This window comes from Perca fluviatilis, chromosome 14 (assembly GCF_010015445.1).
Source record: "Perca fluviatilis chromosome 14, GENO_Pfluv_1.0, whole genome shotgun sequence".
NCBI classification, from domain to species: Eukaryota; Metazoa; Chordata; class Actinopteri; order Perciformes; family Percidae; genus Perca; species Perca fluviatilis.
Window position 1 is genome coordinate 11799534 of NC_053125.1, and position 18322 is coordinate 11817855.

At 39.9% G+C, this 18322-nt stretch overlaps 1 protein-coding gene across 1 annotated transcript in view; it reads left to right on the forward strand.

Moving 5' to 3' along the window:
- Nucleotides 1-18322, forward strand: part of LOC120573488 (pyruvate carboxylase, mitochondrial-like) — a 68113-nt gene that overhangs the window by 11292 nt on the left and 38499 nt on the right. The window contains exons 3-6 of the mRNA XM_039823243.1: nucleotides 7536-7692; nucleotides 11866-12106; nucleotides 14885-15052; nucleotides 15832-15913. Of these exons, the coding sequence (XP_039679177.1) occupies nucleotides 7536-7692; nucleotides 11866-12106; nucleotides 14885-15052; nucleotides 15832-15913 (648 nt within the window). The remainder of the gene's footprint in view (nucleotides 1-7535; nucleotides 7693-11865; nucleotides 12107-14884; nucleotides 15053-15831; nucleotides 15914-18322) is intronic.

Sequence of the window (18322 nt, forward strand, 5' to 3'; positions counted from 1 at the left end):
TTAGCCTGGGAGAGTATTTTTAGGTTCATTTGTTTATTTTGTTTTATTTGTTTTAAATATTTTTTATATTTAATTTGAGCAATAGATCTAAAATACATTCTACACAAAATATAAAAACTCATCTCCCCATCTCATCAAACTTTCACACTGACAACTTTCCCTAATTATTCATATTTAAGCTTTGTCATTTGTTCTTATTCATATCTAACTTAGTATACTATGCATCAACAATTAATACCGTTGGCAGCTTGACTAGCGATGGTTGAGATGGCCCTCGGTGATCGCGCATGCTTTCATTTCGTTCTCGCAGCTGAGCTTTGGCTCTTGTCTCCTTTCGCCTTCTATCTTGGTGCTGCTCTTCTACATATCTTTCTCCGCGACTTTTTTCCTCTCCGGATTACGCCTCTCGTCTTTTTTTTTTTTTTTTTTTTTTTTACTTACTTCCTCCTGTCGCTGACTCTTTGCTTATATTCTTTCTATTTCTGTACTTTTCTCTTTGTCTTTTCCCCCCCCTCCCCTCTCTCCTTTCCCCTTTCTCCTCCCCCCCCCCCCTCCCCCCCCCCTCCCCCTCCTCCCCCCCTTTCTCTCTCTTCCCCCCCCCTTTCTCTTTTCTTTTTTTCTTTTTTTTTTTTTTTTTTTTTTTAGACTTTAATAACTGAATATGCTACCTTTCCTCTTCATTTCTGTACGATTCAAAGTAACGATGTTTTCCTTGACAGACGTTGAATCAATATTAGCTTTTGTAGCCTACTTTACACAGAACAAACGTCAGACCCTAAGTAACATTGTATAGTTGGCGAAATAACGTGTCTCCATTCATCGCGACTCCTGGCTCCCTCGCTTAGCGCCACTCAGTTTTCCAAACAAAACAGGCTCTCTCCGCTCTGACGTCATCTTATGCAGCATTCACTGTAGTCGGACATTGGAGACGCACGCTCGTAAATTGTCAAATTGGCCATAACTTTTACCGTAATTCATTGCTGCCAACTGGGGTGGCAGCAGGGGTGGCAAGGCTTTCTTTTAGGGTGGCAGTTGCCACCCTATGCCACCCCGGTAGATCCGCCCCTGCTATCATGTGAAACAAGAGGCCAAGCCTAGTGGTGAAGCTGCAGACAGATGCTTAACAGTGTGCTCCTCAGCAGTCAGCTCCCCCTGCTGTTCATAAGGTGCCTCTGCACCCCTTTCGTTTCAGACCCTCCCACCGGCCTTTGGGCCACGCCTCCTCATTTACATTGACATGTGTCAAGTCCAAACGAAAAGGCAATGTTAAATGGAAATTCAAAAGCCAAATATTAAATCCAAATGAAAATCCAATGTTAAATTGAAATTCAAAAGCCAAATATTAAATGAAAATGAAAAGCCAAATATTAAATGAAAATGAAAAGCCAATGTTAAATTGAAATTAAAAAGCCAAATATTAAATGAAAATTAAAAGCCAATGTTAAATTGAAATTCAAAAGCCAAATATTAAAAGAAAATTAAAAGCCAATGTTAAATTGAAATTCAAAAGCCAAATATTAAATTCAAAAGCCAAAGCCAAATGGAAAATTTAAAAAAAATATTTTTAATTTGATCTCGCTTTGTTTTCTCTTTGGACTTTCAATTTGAATTATGAATAAATATTTCCTCCATAGTATTATGCTTCAGTGTAAATGGTTATAAAGATATGTTTAATAATGAACATGTCTTTTTAAAAGCTTCTTATTGTAAGATCACATAATGTCAACACTTTTTTTTTTTAAGGTATAATCATTTTGAACTAAGCTGACAATGTGGTAAATACTCTAAAAACACACTTAGTTTGGTTAGTAAACACTGCGAAAGGTGAATTAATCTTCTTTTGTGTCTTCCTTCTGAACTCTCTCATAAAGTGCTAATGTCTGAATTGCAATGGGAGTTTTGAAATTGTCTGTCAGTGAAAGCTCTTGAAATTTTAACAGTGTACCATCAGAGGAAGTGAATATATGCTCGTCTCTGTCCCATTTATACAATGACAGCAAGAGTACATCTATGAAATCCAACGGTGATGATTCTGTAATGGGCTAATATGAGCTGAGATTGTCTCACTCGGTTAAGAAAAGTTGAGTAAGTGAATCATCGAAGAGAAACGTAATATGCTAGTGGATCCTCTTGAGGCCTCGGTAGTTCCTGCATGATATGATTATGAGTCAGAAAAAAACAGAATAGTACTTTCTAATAATTATTTAAACACTTTAAGGCAGAATAAATTCTAGAACGAGATATATTCCCCCGAATCCTTCCTGTGATTTTACAGTATAATAATATGCTTCCTGTGCAAATTAATATTATGATGCTAATTTGACTAATAAAGTAGGAACAACAAAGCATTTAGAAAAGAGTGAATCTGCTACCAAGCCTGTTAAAGGGGTAGTTTGGATTGTTTATAGTGTGGTTGTATGAGGTTCTTATCCATATTCAGTGTAGTAGATGGCGCTTGGCAAGTCCCCAGTTTGAAGTGTTCAAGTCAATTTTTATTTATATAGCAAATCATACAGAAGTTATCTCGAGACAGTTGTCATAGAGAGCAGGTCTAGACCATACAATATGATTTACAGAGACCCAACATTTAGCAACAGGGGCAAGGAAAACGTCCCTTTATTTTCTAGAAGCCCACAGGAGTCCTAACATGGAAGTTAAGCAATGTACTGCTGGGGACCAGGGGCCTCATGTAGAAACATTGCATACGCGCGAAAAGCTTGCGTACACTGGTTTTCCCGCACACGGTGTGATTTTGAGATATATATATATATATATATATATATATATATATATATATATATATATATATATATATATATATATACACATACGACAGTATGTGAGTAAGTGGAAACTTTATTCGGCACTTTTCAGTTGGAATATATATATATATATATATATATATATATATATATATATATATATATATATATATATATATATATATATATATATATATATATATATATATATATATGTGTGTGTGTGTGTGTGTGTGTGTGTGTGTATGTATGCATGTATATATATATATATATGTGTATATATGTATATGTGTATATATGTATATGTGTGTGTATATGTATATGTGTGTGTGTATATGTGTGTATATATATTCCAACTGAAAAGTGCCGAAACTCACCAAACATTACAAAATAAAGTTTCCACTTACTCACATACGTCTGTGACGTTGTCTATGAAAAAAACATAATTATATCCACTGATACTCCATAAAAGTTGTATCATGTATGTGGATAATGTTTCACATCTTTCACACTAGAAAATACTTTGTCATCCTCTGGATTTCCCATAGATTTAATATCTTAGTGACTGTGCAACAAAAAGATCGGCATGGAAAATGCCAGTGTCTGTGAGTCTGTAGTTGCGGAGGCTCAAACATCCATGGCACCAAGGAGGCAGGACACACAGATCCATCTCCCCAGGAACAAACGCTGTGTCGGTTGGGCAAACTCATGTGATGCGTAATTGATCCCATGGATGATATGTAGGCTGTGTAAGTGAACAAGGTGTAGGAAATGAACCTGACCCAGTCCACCAAACACCATCTTGACGGTCTTGATTCTGTTAAATTTATGTTACTGTAGGTCTATTTACTATTTCGTTATTTAATCCATGTGTGACACAGTGGATCCGTGCGCACTGTCACCTGCCGTGGAGATGCTGGCCTCACTAACCTCTCCTCCTCTGAGTCGGGTCTGCCTTGCGCTGGACTAAGTTTCACTGAGCCTGCTAACACTTAGAAAATAAGTTGCATTCCATCAGTGAGTTCAAACTGCTTACTGTGCGTAATTTGGACTGACACAGAGATGCATGTTGTTCGGTAACTGGTGTGGTGCTGCTGCCACTATTCTCTTGATTTCCACTTCGACATTAGACCTTTTTCTCAATTTCCACCATGGTTCGGTGCATCACCGCCCAGTCACCATTTTCCACTCTGGGGATTTTCTTTTATTGCTTATCCGTGATGACAAACGCAACTTTTTTTCCTTGCCTCCACCTCCGCGATCAGCACCTCAACCTCAAACGTTTTTTTCTGCCAGCTGCAGGATTACCCCGTTGGGATTGGACAAAGACTGACGTCGGGGGCGCATTTATGGTCATTTCCATATTAATTTATGGGAGGAGGCATGGCGGGGTCGGTGGCTCATTCATGTGCGCTCAATTTCACGTTGACTGTCACGTATAAAGGAAAGGTGTGCGAGGACTGAATATTTGTGTGTAGGTACTTTTCAAGTTTTGGCCGTACGCCATCAAACCTCATGAAAAGAAATCTATATCTGTATATCACCATCAAACAGCTCTTTCTTTTTTAGAGATTTGGGCTTTTATTAGACAGGACAGCTGAAGATAGGAAAGGAGGAGAGAGATGGAGAATGACATGCAGCAAAGGGCCGCAGGTCGGAATCAAACCCACCACCGCTGCGGCAAGGACTGAGCCTCTGTACATGGGGCGCAAGCTCTACCAGGTGAGCTACCCAGGCGCCCCCAAACAGCTCTTTCTGACGCATAGTCTAGATTAACGACAGTAAATTTTAGAATAATTGCCTCACATCGCCAGATGGCCCTTGCATTTCACTCTGTGTGTTACTGATCTCAAACTCCGTTCGCTTCAGGAAACTTCGAGCTAGCAAGCTTACACGCTGAAAATGGCATCTTTGATGAAAATTTGGATCATACAAGGCAGGCCTGCTGCTGCCCCCATCCACAGCAGGACATTGCTTAGCTTCTGTGTCGGGCTTGTCTGCTTCTCCAAACTAGGGACGTGCCGACCACCATTTACTGTACGAACTATGTATAAGCCCCTTATACAACCCCACCTCAAAAGATCGGAGCTGTCTCATTAACGTTTCTCATGACAATAAAAGGTCATTTCAGTTGTTTTTTGCTTTTCTTACACACACAAAGTCAGTATTATCACTCAATTTTATAGCAGTTAGACTAGTCTAAAAGAAGCTAAACCAGTGTACAAAATACAACATGTCTTATTTATTTGACTTTTTCTTTTTGGGTTATACATTTATTTTTTCCTTGTTTTATATGTTGCCTTCTCTGACTCTTCTATCTTCCTCTTTTCCCTTTTGAAGTCTCAGGTTCAATCGGACACATTATCAGGAGTTATTTTCTCTGACTTTATGGGGTTCCTTTATACAACAGTTTTCACCAGATGAGGAGTTCTCCTCTTGAGGAGTAAACTTCATGTGTCAAATCATAGGAGTGCCTCTTTAATAAGAGAAAGTTGTAATCTTTTGCAGTATGTCAGGATAATGTGCGAGTATCAATTTGTATCCCATCCCCACTGTTAAACATCCTTTATTCACTCAGCTCTCAATACTCAAAGTTCCCAGATTCACTAGCTGCTCGCCTCATATTGATTTAGGTTGTGAAGCACAAATAACATGTAAACTACCATGCTGCAGTAAAACGTTCAGCTCTGGCACACACTGTCCCACAAGGACAGCTTGTAATTGTACATTTTAAACACTTCCTCCTAAATCACTAAATGACCATCGGAGGAGTAACTACCTTGCCTCTCTCGATAGTAAGTCCCTATACAAAGCACTTTTATTACGAAGTGATCTGAGATCGAGAATATTACACTGAGCTTGAATCACTTTGAACCAAAATAAATCACTAAAGGGAGATGGCTGTGAGTATTGAACGCTGTTACCCTGACACGCTGTCCCTATGCAAGAATGTTTTAGGTTTTTTTTTTTTTTTTTTAACACAAAAGTGGTCTTAGATAAGGAAATAAAGTATTGCTTTCACATGTTTCAGCTGCTTAGAGGCAGAATGAATCATTGAAGAGATTAAGCCTGTGAAAGCCCTTTGAGGATTAAGTCCTGTCCTGATATAGCGTTGCTGCCTGTACCATGCAAGATACAGTAACATGAAATGGGTCACATAATGCATCTATATGGTTCTTCATATCTATTTCACAGTTGGCCAATTTATCGAATGGTAAAGCGGCAGATTCTTAATTAATGTACATGATCATGTTGGCGTGTGCATGTCGTTCTGCCCTGCATTGTAGAATCAGTGTTTCAGAGTAGCTTTGCATGTTTTAAGGAATATGACCTGTTTCTTTGTACGGGCAGCGGACACTCAAGCATTTTAAAATTCTGACCAGCACAGGCAGCAAAGGCAACTCAACCGATCCACAACGATTAGGTGGAATCTCAGAGACATAAAAATTGATCTGACTGGATAAACTGTCTGATGCATCAGGGCCATAATTGCACACTTAAGCAAAAATGCTAACTGTGGAGGTGTGTGTGTGTGGGGAGGGAGGGGAGGGGTTGGTGTGTATATGTAATTCAATGATTCAAATTATAGATATGAATAATTTTTATTCACATATTTTTCCTTTATTGGCTCAGAGCATGAAATATAAGTTAGATTTTTTTTAACTTTATTTTCCCACCAGGGGGATAGTTAGATGGATTAAAGAGTTGTCAATATGAGACTGTAAAAAACTGTTTTATTGAGTTCTGTAAAAAAACATACTCGTACCTAAGATGTTAAAGGCCCATACATTCCCACAACACTTACACCAGATGATTAGTCATTTTTCTCTGTTCTTTCTTTAAACATTACATGCAGTGTTGAATACAGTGCTGGCAGTTGTGGGCATTGAGAAACAGACATGTTTCCATCTTTCTCCCTGATTTCTGTCAGCTCATTTTCATGACACATTGTAGGCTGCCTATCTTTCCAAAAACAGGCAGAAGAGGCTACAGCAGTGTGGGACCAGCTGTCACTCTTCATTCCTGTTATTAAATTATCAGAGTAAATTCTGCCGTCCCAGCTGAATCCCCGCTCAGCATCATGTTTTGACGCTATAATACATTAATACTAATATGTTTAACATCAGATAGGATTGCTTGGAGTCATTTCCACTCCAAACCAGTAGTTTAAGAGATGCTGACATGGGCTAAGATTCCAAATTGTGGGGTGGGGGGGTTAAGAATAAAAATTGATAAGGAGGGTATCCAGGGCATTCTTGCTGCTCCCAGAGTAGGGAACAAGCAGTTGTGCTTAGTATTCTCTCCGTGTCCAAATGTGTGTGAGAGTGCTCAGAAAATGAAATTTAATGATGACAGTGTTGGATCAGCAGAAAACCACTGGAGGCTTCAATATTTCTGGCTGATATGATAAACGGGTATGAGATCCGCTAATCTACTCCCCCAAGAAAAGGAAATAAGAGATTGCTATCTCTTTTTTTCCCCCTGCTTCTTCCACTGAAACAGTTCTTAGATTTTAATGTGGCTTTAGAATGAAATGATGAAAGTGTTAGAAGGAACAATGAATGTGCAAGTATCATCAGATATTTCATCTGAGCATCCATTAGTTTTTATTATATGTGTACAGTGTGTGTTTTTGGGTAATGTGATACGTTTGAAATCTTAGTTTTTGAGTCTAAAGTTGAGATCCAAGTAAGGATGACAAATAACTTATGATGACAGCTGAAATAACTGCCGTGTGTGTGTGTGTGTGTGTGCGTGTGCATGTGCGTGCAGGTGCTACCTTTGATGTGGCCATGCGCTTCCTGTCAGAGTGCCCATGGAAGAGACTCCAGGAGCTGAGAGCTTTGATCCCAAACGTCCCATTCCAGATGCTGCTGAGAGGGGCCAACGCCGTGGGCTACACCAACTACCCTGACAACGCTGTCTTTAAGTGAGTCACTCATACAGACATTTTATCATAATTTCTTTAATCTGTTATTAAACAATCAAATGTATAAGCGCTAACACCACAGGCATAACAACAAGAGGCTTTTTACCAATATGCACACATTTTTTGTATTTGCATCCAAATCCTTACACTGTATCCAATATCCAAAGGAAATATGCTGACACAAACAAAGCAGGGCCGTAAATATAGGTTTATGCACACACTAATGCCTAATCTGCATTGTTTTATGCATGCACATGTAGTGACTAAGCCCCTATACTTTAGCCGCAACTGGCTGCTGATTGACATGCGCTCTGAAAACCCAATATCCAGTCTTTGCCAATACTTCTAGCATAACGGTTTACTTTCTCAATAGTGTTAATATTAAATAATGGCTGTCACTTTCATTATGTTTCAGCTGAAAAGGAAAACATTTTTCAATTAGCAAAACAAAAAAATTTCAATTGGCAACACCTGTGGTTACTGACATGATGACCCTAAATAACCTGTGGCCAGCCTCGGCCTGAACAATACACCACCTAGTGCTCAGGAGCAAATTACACATCAAATATATGGCTCTAATACATTGAAGGGTCTGCTTGCATGCAAGACTGTATTCTACATACTGAACACTTACAGTCTGTAGTATTCAGTCTTGCATGCAAGCAGACCCTTCATAACACTGAAGAAACGTTTCCATTTTCATATTGTAACAATTTTTTTACTGTGTTGAAAACATTTTAACTGAATAGTTGAGAAACCATTAAGCCAGCTGCTGCTACCCCTGCTTCATTTTCTGTCACTGTCATAGTATTTAGAAAATGTCTCCTGACTGGGTGACTCCTGACGTCAACTTAAAGTGATGGTTCGGAGTAATTTCACCCTAGTGCTGCTTCGCACCATGAGCGATGGAGCCAAACACTTCCAGGTTTTACCTTTGGTCGAACATTGGCGGAGCGTAGCGTATTAATAGCTTACGCGAGGCTAATGGAACCGGGTGTCTGATTACCATTACCACTAATACGCCCGAAATGATACCAAACGTCTACAGTAGTACAAATAGGTTATGCACTCATAAAACGATGGATTGTAAAGTTTGTAAGTACACCAGAAGTTTATGTAAATAACACTTGCCTGCTGGCTTCTGCTCTCTGCTGCTACTGCTGCTGTTACTACCGGGCAGTAAGAGTGCTTAGGGACATCTACAAATTACAACACCGAAAAGAGATGCAACAAAAATATTTATTAATTTAATGATTAAATAAGGTAATTTCTCCAAACTTACCTCAATTATTACTTGTCTCCTGCTAGTTATACTACAGCACTTACTTTAAAAAATAAGTTAAATTAAAAATATTTTTGTTGCATCTCTTTCGGTGTTGTAATTTGTAGATGTCTCTAAGCACTCGCTCTACAGCAGCAACAACAACAGCAGAGAGCAGAAGCGCAGGCAAGTGTTATTTACATAAACTTCTGGTGTACTTACAAACTTTACAATCCATCGTTTTATGAGTGCATAACCTATATATACTAGTGTAGACCTTTGGTATCATTTCGGGCATTATTAGTGGGGTAATGTTAAGAGACACTTCGGATCCATTAGCCTCTGCGCTAAGCTATTCAGCGGCTAACGCTACTCTACGCTAACTCTCCCAATGTTCGACCCAGGTGAAAAAAGCTTCTGGGGGGGTGTTTGGCTCGAGGTCATGGTGCAAAGGACCCTAGGGTGAAATTACTCCGAACCATCACTTTAATAATTTTTTTAATTTATCGGTGAAAATTCGTTCAAAGCCCGCCCATCCTCGCCGGCTGAACTAGGCTTATGGTGCTAGCCAGTGAGTGAAAGCCATCCCAGATTCACTCTCGTTTTTGGAACGAGCTTTGTCAGCTTGGCTCACTATATTTGCATTTTCTTCGGCACTCTGTCCGCAATCTTCCTAGCTTCCTCTTGGATGCGTGCTTACGATCTGGCACCTAGCTAGCTACATTACGCCCAGAAACGTTTCGAACACAGCAAAATAAGAAAATACAGGCATAGGGCAGGGTCTCTGCAGATACAGACACCAACACACACTTCTGTTGGGTCATAAGTGATGTTTGAGAGAGAATTGTTTGTAAAATTCTATACATCATTTTTAGGAAAATCCTACTCATTGTGACTTTTAATGAGACAATTAGCCGGGTTGATAAGAGAGTATCCTTCATTCAGGATTCCTCTCTTATGTGAACTGGGTCTGTTGAATTTTCTTTTGCGTGGATGTGTACGTCATGATCAGTTACATGATTAGAATGGCTGTTGTCTAGTGTGATCTAAGCCCATATAGGCTGGACACCCTGTGGTGCAGGATACTTCATTCAATCAATCCATATACTAAAAATAAGTACTTATTTTTCCTTTTCTGTCAAGTCAACTATATCCTAACACTTGGTCTCTATTCATACGTAGCTTAAAGCTGACACAGCTGCTTTGTCTCTAAATAGATCTAAACAAATACACTGTACAGTAGCTATACCACACACCACACAACTGACACACACATTTAGTCAGGTCAGTATGGTTGATGGTTTCCTGTGGCCTCCTACCATGCGTGGTAGTGAGTGAGTTTCTCTCACGCACGCACGCACGCACACACACACACACACACAACATTGATACAGATGTAGACCAGTAATGTCATTAGGGCCATAAATACTCCTGTGCCTACACACATGCATACACATGCCTCTAACACTTTTCCAAATGGTTTCACAAGCTACGTCGACGATGCGGATGACTCATGTATATACAAGCGCACACACTGGCATGCAGGTCCACACACAAACGAGGACGCGCACGCCCCCACAAGCACGGTGTAATTCCCCTCACTTTAAATGAATTAAGGGTGGCTTAATGACTAATGTGGCTGTCCCCTCCTCACCATTGAATCACACACACGCAAACCTCCCATATCCTCCGTTATTTTGCTCCCCCTTTCCTAACATAGTCATTATTTATTCCAACTCTTATAACTTCCTTTTTTTATGCCTCCATTCATCTCTCCACATTACACACTTCTTTCCCCATTTTGAACTCCCTCTCTCTATCCCGATTGCTCTTCATCTCCCTCTACTCCCCTCTCACTCTGTGTCCCGTAGGGGGAGTGCCATTGAAGATTTGCACATGATTGTGTTTAATGGCTTTGATCTGTTGGCCAGGCTCTCTCTCCCTTCCTTCCTTTATCAGTCACCTGCGTCGTTTTCACTGTGGCAGCCCGCAAGCAAAGTGTCTTTATTAACTAAATCAAGTCAAAGTGTAATTTCATTTCATTTAATTGATTTAAAGTGCATGTCACAGTAGGGTCACAGTACAGTACACCCTGTAGCGAGAGGGATGTACCATTTTTTAAATATCTAAAATGGCTGGTGGATTGCTAATGAGATCTTCTTGTCACTCTATTTGACAGAAAAATCTTCTGAAGCCCATGATTCACATCATGATTCCATCAGCGCGGAGTCAAATATGCAGGACAGTACAGTGCTTTTGATTTGATGCCAAACAGCGTCCACTAGACAACACTTGTGTGCATTGTAGTGCTGAATAAATACTGGACGCGCAGACGTTGGACTGGTAATCCTCTCGTGGCACAATATTAAGTGTGTCTGTTTATTTACCAAAACAAAAGCTCTCCGTGTGTGTGTGAGTGTGTGAGTGTGTAAATATTGCATTCACAGTAACACCGCTACAATAAGCACTCAGCCCAGTTATGAAAAACCCTGATTAAGATACCGAGGCCAAGGCAATAATAGGAGGGATTTACCACTAGCAGCTTGGTTATGAGGCGGGTATACATTTCTCTCCCGTCATTGTGGGCCCCTGCAGGCTGTGTAAGCTCTCTTTTCATGGAAATAGTGAGAATATTGTATTAAGGCAGGTAGCGATATTTATGAGTGGCGATACGGAGAGGGATATAAACAGCTTATTCCAACCCGGATGTGTGCTATTATCTAGGATACACTGTGCATGGAGACAAACTCATTATATGTGTGAGTGTGATTGTGTGAACACCTCGCAGTGTAAAGGAAGTCTCGACAGTCCACCTAACCTATTCTATTTCTGTCTCCCATTTGAATGTGGACTTTACTTCACTGTGTGCAGTCCGCTAACATTATTTTCCTCTTCTTCCACCCCTCCTCCAGGTTCTGCGAGGTGGCCAAGGAGAACGGCATGGACATCTTCCGCGTGTTTGATTCCCTGAACTACCTGCCTAACATGCTGCTGGGCATGGAAGCTGCTGGAGCAGCAGGTGGCGTAGTGGAGGCTGCCATCTCGTACACAGGCGACGTCTCAGACCCAATGAGGCAGAAGTACTCTCTGGATTACTACGTGAAACTGGCAGACGAGCTTGTCAAAGCCGGAACCCACATCCTCTGTATCAAGGTGAGGAAATAAAAATAGGGAAAGTGTTTGCTTTGAGAGTTGTTGGCTTTATAAACCCGTATTAGTATTTGGATGCAAACTTTCTTGTATTCGGCTGGTTTTTTAAGCAAATTGAAGCAAGGAAGGTGCAATGTGTGAGTTTGTTTTACTTCTTAACACCGACAAATATGACTTGCAAAAACTACCAATACTATTACAACTACTATTTCTGTTTCAGCTGTCACTTTTGGTGCTACTACTACTGAAATGCTCAAATGTTAGCTGATGTTCAATCAGCTTCCAATAACCATCTTCAGCAATGTATCATGAAAACACATACAGTACATGCATTTCAAGTTGCATTTTCAAGTTTTTTTAAATGCTCCTATTGAATTAACTTGTATACTTGAGCCTCTTATCTAAATGAATAGACTGATAATACTCACATTGAATTAATTTCCTTATTCAAGCGTGACAGAATATTTTCAAACGTGAAATGATAAACTCCCACTGTACCGCAGTGTGAACCATTGCACGCCGCAGTGGCAATCTCATAAAAGGCTTGCACAGCTAATGAGGTTAACTTTTAAAAGAGGAAATGAGCATGAATTATAACTTCACGGAGGGCAATGATCACCAAAGGGAGCGCAGCTAAACATCTAAGCTCTGTCTGTGAATTTCTGTTAATACCAATTAAGATTTATACATTAGTGTCTTAGTGTGTCTGTGTAAAACCTTGACTTTTATCGCATTTGTTTTTTTCAAATGTATCATTTTCCAGATTTGTTTTGAATTAACTGAACATATTTTCCGGAAAAAGATTTGAGTTGCTCCAGGACTAAACGACTTCAATTAAACATCAAGGTGGCAGTTTTAGCTTCAGATGCATGCTCTATATTAGTGATGATTATTTGGAGAGTTTCAGTAGTTTGTAGTCCTTTCCAATTCCTAATTACTTAAAGGATTTTGGTGTAGTGTTTGTGATCATGTTCTTTCTGCTTCCATTGTTTTGGCATTGTCCGATTCCACCAGCTTATCAGCACTCTCTCTTCCATGTTTCATGAGCAGCCTCAGGCCAGTGCTGTGTGCACACGCTCTTACTAATGAGGATGAAGACAGGTGGTTGAAATTGTTTACCGTGGTCCAGGACTCCATATCCAAACTTTTAGATGTGTTAATGAAAGCCACTTAAAACATGATTAAATCATTTAGATTAAGGATCACCCTTGGCTTAATATATACTCTGTGTCCAGGAGTCAAGGCCAAAGAGGTTTTTAGAAATGTTAAAGTAATGTGAATGAGAAAATGCATGGTAATGTATATGTAAATGTCGGGACATTACGCCTAATGAAATCACTAGCAAATATGTGTTTAAAGCAGTGTTTCTCAAACTTTTTACACTGCGTACCACGTCAGAAAATATTAGGCTCTCTAAGTATAGGCTAGGCACACAGTTCACGCAGGAGGCAGGTTTATTCCTAAAAACAATATTTATCAGGGCTGCACGATATGACCTGAAATCAAAATCACGATTAATTTTACCTCGATAACGATAAATGAACGATAATTCAATTTTTTTGTGATTCGACTATGGACACTGAGTTTTAAAAACAGTCATTTGCATGATAAAAATGTAAAAAGGCTATACAATCTATTTCTTAACTGCTAATTAACTTGGTAGTCATAACTTTGAACCAGCAAGTTGCGTTCTAAGCTCCTCTCTTTTTTTCTGCTGGAGAGCTATGTGACACATGAAACTATAGTGGACATGCATAACATAACCTGGACATACACGCCGCGGGCCGCTGTGGACTTGTCTCGGTCCGGCAAGTGGTTTCAGGAAAGTGTCTGCATGTGTCCGACAATGCACAAAACATCAACACCGGTACAAGCCTACAGCTGTCCGTGGACACGGAGTGCAGAAAGTGTCAGAGCCTCCCAGACGGGTGAACTGAGACTCCGTTTCCTGCTTGTTGGTCAATGGTTAATGATCAGTTATCATTTAATTTTATTGTGCTTTCTTTTAGAAGGCTAGCTGCCAAAAATCGCCACTTACTAGCTAATTAATTAGTTAAATGCTAGCTATTAGTAAACCGAAGGTAGTGGCTGGTGTTTGCGCCAGTGTTTGTGTGTGTGCGAAAAAATACGTCTAACGGCTTTAGAATTACAATGTCGTTACATTTTCGATTAATCATCCGGCCCTAATATTTATTGTTGACAGCCACAGCCACACTGTTCTTCCTCTGTCCCGCTCAACGGAGTCCAAATTTGAGGCGACTTAGGTTATGTCTCCTTACTGCTTTGCATCATTTGCTGCTAGCAGGTTGCTGCTTTAGTAGCGACTAGCACTTGTGCTCATCCACTATAGTTTCAACAGGGCTGCTCAAAATATTCTCCTACTCATTCACACTTTTCTACCTAATTGTTCCTGTTTGGAGTCACAATTGCAGTATTTTTGAACCATTTGTAACTAATCATGGATGTATGCACACTCCGTTTATGAGCGTAACTATAGCAAGCTGATATCGAATATATTACACTTAAACAAACACTTATTTCCCGTTACTTTTAACTGATCATAATTTAAGTATTATTATTGGAATTGTTGTAGTATTTCTATAGTATTGTTTTTTAATTAATTAAATTTTTTTTTTTAATATATTGGAGATTCCATTCACGTACCACTAGAGGGAGCTCACGCACCACCAAATGTCACTCAAACTTCCCATTTCATTTTTTCTTCAATCCTTTTACCCCCTCCTTCCTTATGTCTCCTTCTCAATCTCTCTGCATCACCAGGACATGGCCGGCCTGTTGAAGCCAGAGGCCAGTAAGCTTCTGATCGGCTCTCTGAGAGACCGTTTCCCGGACGTACCCATCCATGTGCACACACACGACACAGCTGGAGCCGGAGTAGCCGCCATGCTGGCCTGTGCCGAGGCTGGAGCTGACGTAGTGGATGTGGCTGTGAGTATTCAGACAAGGTCGCTTTGGATGTCTTGATAATAAAGTTGTGTGTGTATATAACATTATTTTAAAAGCCTTAGGAGGTTTTTAAAAGTTTATTATCATAAAACAATATTTAATCTTGTAATTTATACTTATGAAAGATATGGAAAGTGAGAACTGCCTGCCATGTTACCAGTACCAACTCACTGTATACATTCAACTAAAATAATTATTTGAAGGCCCACAAGTTGTTGCCGTTTGTGATGTGTCACTGAAACAAAGACGGAACAATTGTTGAAGCCAGGAACATTTCTCTTACCGTGTTCACTGACGCACACTGCCAGCATTGGGAGTTTCATTAAAACAATTGGCTGCTATTCGCAGTTTTGGGCCGTTCTGCTGTTCAGTTTTTTCTAACACGAAAAGAAAACTCACCATGGGTCACACACTAAAAGCATTTGTTTGCATTGTTCCCATTGGTTTACATTGGTTTAAACTTTCTTCTTACTCTGCCAAGCAATACAACATGTATGATGAAATACACCAGTGCATGGAAGACAGCTAAGACCTAAAGGTTTTTGGAAGTAAAGCTCCTGTCCCTTTTGATGGGAAATTGCTGTTTTTGTGTTCTTCCCATCACTCATTATATAATACTTATATGCATACCAGTGCACACAGATTTGCAGATTGTTACACCACACCTTTTCCATGTATATGAAATTGATCCACTAAGCTGGGAAGCCACATAACGCACTTCTACAAACACAGTATTCATATTGACGGTTGTCACTCTCTAGGTCGACTCTATGGCCGGGATGACCTCTCAGCCCAGCATGGGAGCCATTGTGGCGTGCGCCAAGGGGACCAAGCTCGACACCGGTAAGTGACGTGCTCACCATCCTGGCAACATCAACCGTGACAACTGACAATTGTTTCAAAAGTATTACAATGTCTCATTGAAGAAGATTAGGGGGGCATAGGAGCACTATGAATTTATTTAGACATCACCAGTTTATTTTAGTAAAATAAGAACAGATTGGAGAGAATATTTTAGATAAAATACCTTTGAGTAGCTACACAAAGGTTTTATGGCAGTATCTAGCTGTTAATGAGACAGAACATATCTTTGATCACCAGTCTTGCTCAGTGATTATTTCTTAGTGTCTTTCTCAGACTCTCCTGCTTTCCATAGGCGGGGGGGGGGGGGTCAATCAACAAATCAAGAAATGACAGAGCACATCACTAATTATGGTTTTCAGTCAGAAAGACTGGCGTATTCTGCTAAGTGATAATGTACACGGCCAATTATGAGAGGAGGGAAAAGAAAGAGGCCAGCGTGGTAAATGAAATGCGATGCTCTGTTAAACAAAACATTCTTGATCCATGAAACGATCAACATTTCAGATTAGTGGAAGGTGAGAAGTATCAGCCGATCCATTTGCTGCTAAACCCATAAAGATATTGGTTGTACCCATGAATAATGTGGTCTTATATTCATCATAGCATGCTGAACAGGAAAACCTGCTGCCCAGCACAGCCACAGTTTTCTACTTTGACTAATGAGCAGCTCTCCTTGGCTTTCCCCCCCCATGGCATCCTTGACATGGTTGGGTTTTACCCATTTTGCTTCTATCAGAGATCTTTCAGTCACACTCTGGACCGCCACTGCTTTATTCTATCTCCTCAGGAGGTCAACAGATAAGTGGAGGGATGGATTTACAATATTTTCGTTCCCCTTTGGGTTTGCTGTTGTCCACTGTGTTCTGCTAAATGTAATTTTCATGAGCTGTGAAAAATGTGGAGCCTTTCCCAACTCTGATAGCTGACCGGGTGCAGTGACCTCTACCTCGTACTGCAATGGGTGCACAGTGTAAAATATATCAAAGCAGCCAGTTGTAAAGCGCTGTTAGAAATTGAGGGAACATGAAATGGGCTAAAGGAATAAAAACTGATGTGAAGTTTGCTGCTTAGGTATGTAGAGTAATGCTCTTGGAAGAAAGAAAACTGTCTCATCTTTACTAAGTAGATCTGATATCTCATTTCCATTACTGAGAAATAGCAAAAGCCCTGCTAATTTTGTTTACGCTATGTTCATACGACACAGCTAATGTACACTCTGCTGCTGTAGTGCAGGATACCATTACCTTCTAAGCCATTTATTACACTCTAAATGCAGATGATTTATTTTAATTCCTCCATGTGTTCTGCTCAGATGTAGGTACAGAAAGTTTCCTGCCTCTGGGCATCGGAGAGACATTATTTCCCATCAGCTCGTTTTTTGATAATCATCTGGTCTTCCGAGAAAAGAAAACCTTCACTTATGCCTATCAATGACTGGCTGTGTCCCATAGTTAAATGATTAGCCCTGATGCTAGTATTCCGTAGCGCAGAAGGATCAGTCTGTAGAGAAATCCATTACTGCATTCTCATAGAATGTGTAATGCATGGTCTGGAGTGGTTTCTTCAGGTCCTGTCATAACTGGGATAATTGTTGTCCGTCTGTGTCAAACTGCTGTGGAATTGAGCATGCTTTTATTGTGTTGTGTTAGCAAGCTTTCATGTACAGTAGTAAGGTTGGGCTATATGTTAAGTGGCGCTACAATCCACAAGCTCTCAGCTATTTCTGGTTTCATAACTACACCAAATAAACTCACAAAATGTCAAGAAAGGAAATATTCTTACACCTATTCTCCTTAATAAACAGAAATACAACTCTACAGCTTCTTCTCTGTCACCGAACCAAGGCTAGCTTATTTACCTTGTTTGTTCAAGTTCAAGCGTCTATTCATTTGAAATCAACAGAAACAAACTAAAACTCACCAAAATTGTCTTTGTTAGCCTTTTCACTCTTCCAACAATCATCAAATCTGGTTAGGAAATAAATCCTGTATTCACGGAGTTAGATGTGAAAATATGGTGGTGCTACACACTGTGTTCCCTCCACTGTCTCGCTCTGCCATTACTGTTGTTGAAACCACTAAATAAGCAAAATAAAATGACAAAAATTGCCGATGTACTCAGCCAAACGACGATAGCTGATGTATTCCTCGAATCGCCCAACCCTATCATGTATTGGTGTTTGAAAAGTATACGCTACCTTTAAAATAATTTGTGTATGTTTGAGGAAAATTCCACTTTAAAACATTAAGATTGTTTAAATAGTAACTTATACCAGGCTGATGTGATTAAGTGTGGTTGGAAGTGTCTCCTATAGACCTTTTTCACGACATAGCAGGAAAAGCACAAGTGTATTCAAAACCATTAATGATGGCTGCATCCCACTTAGGA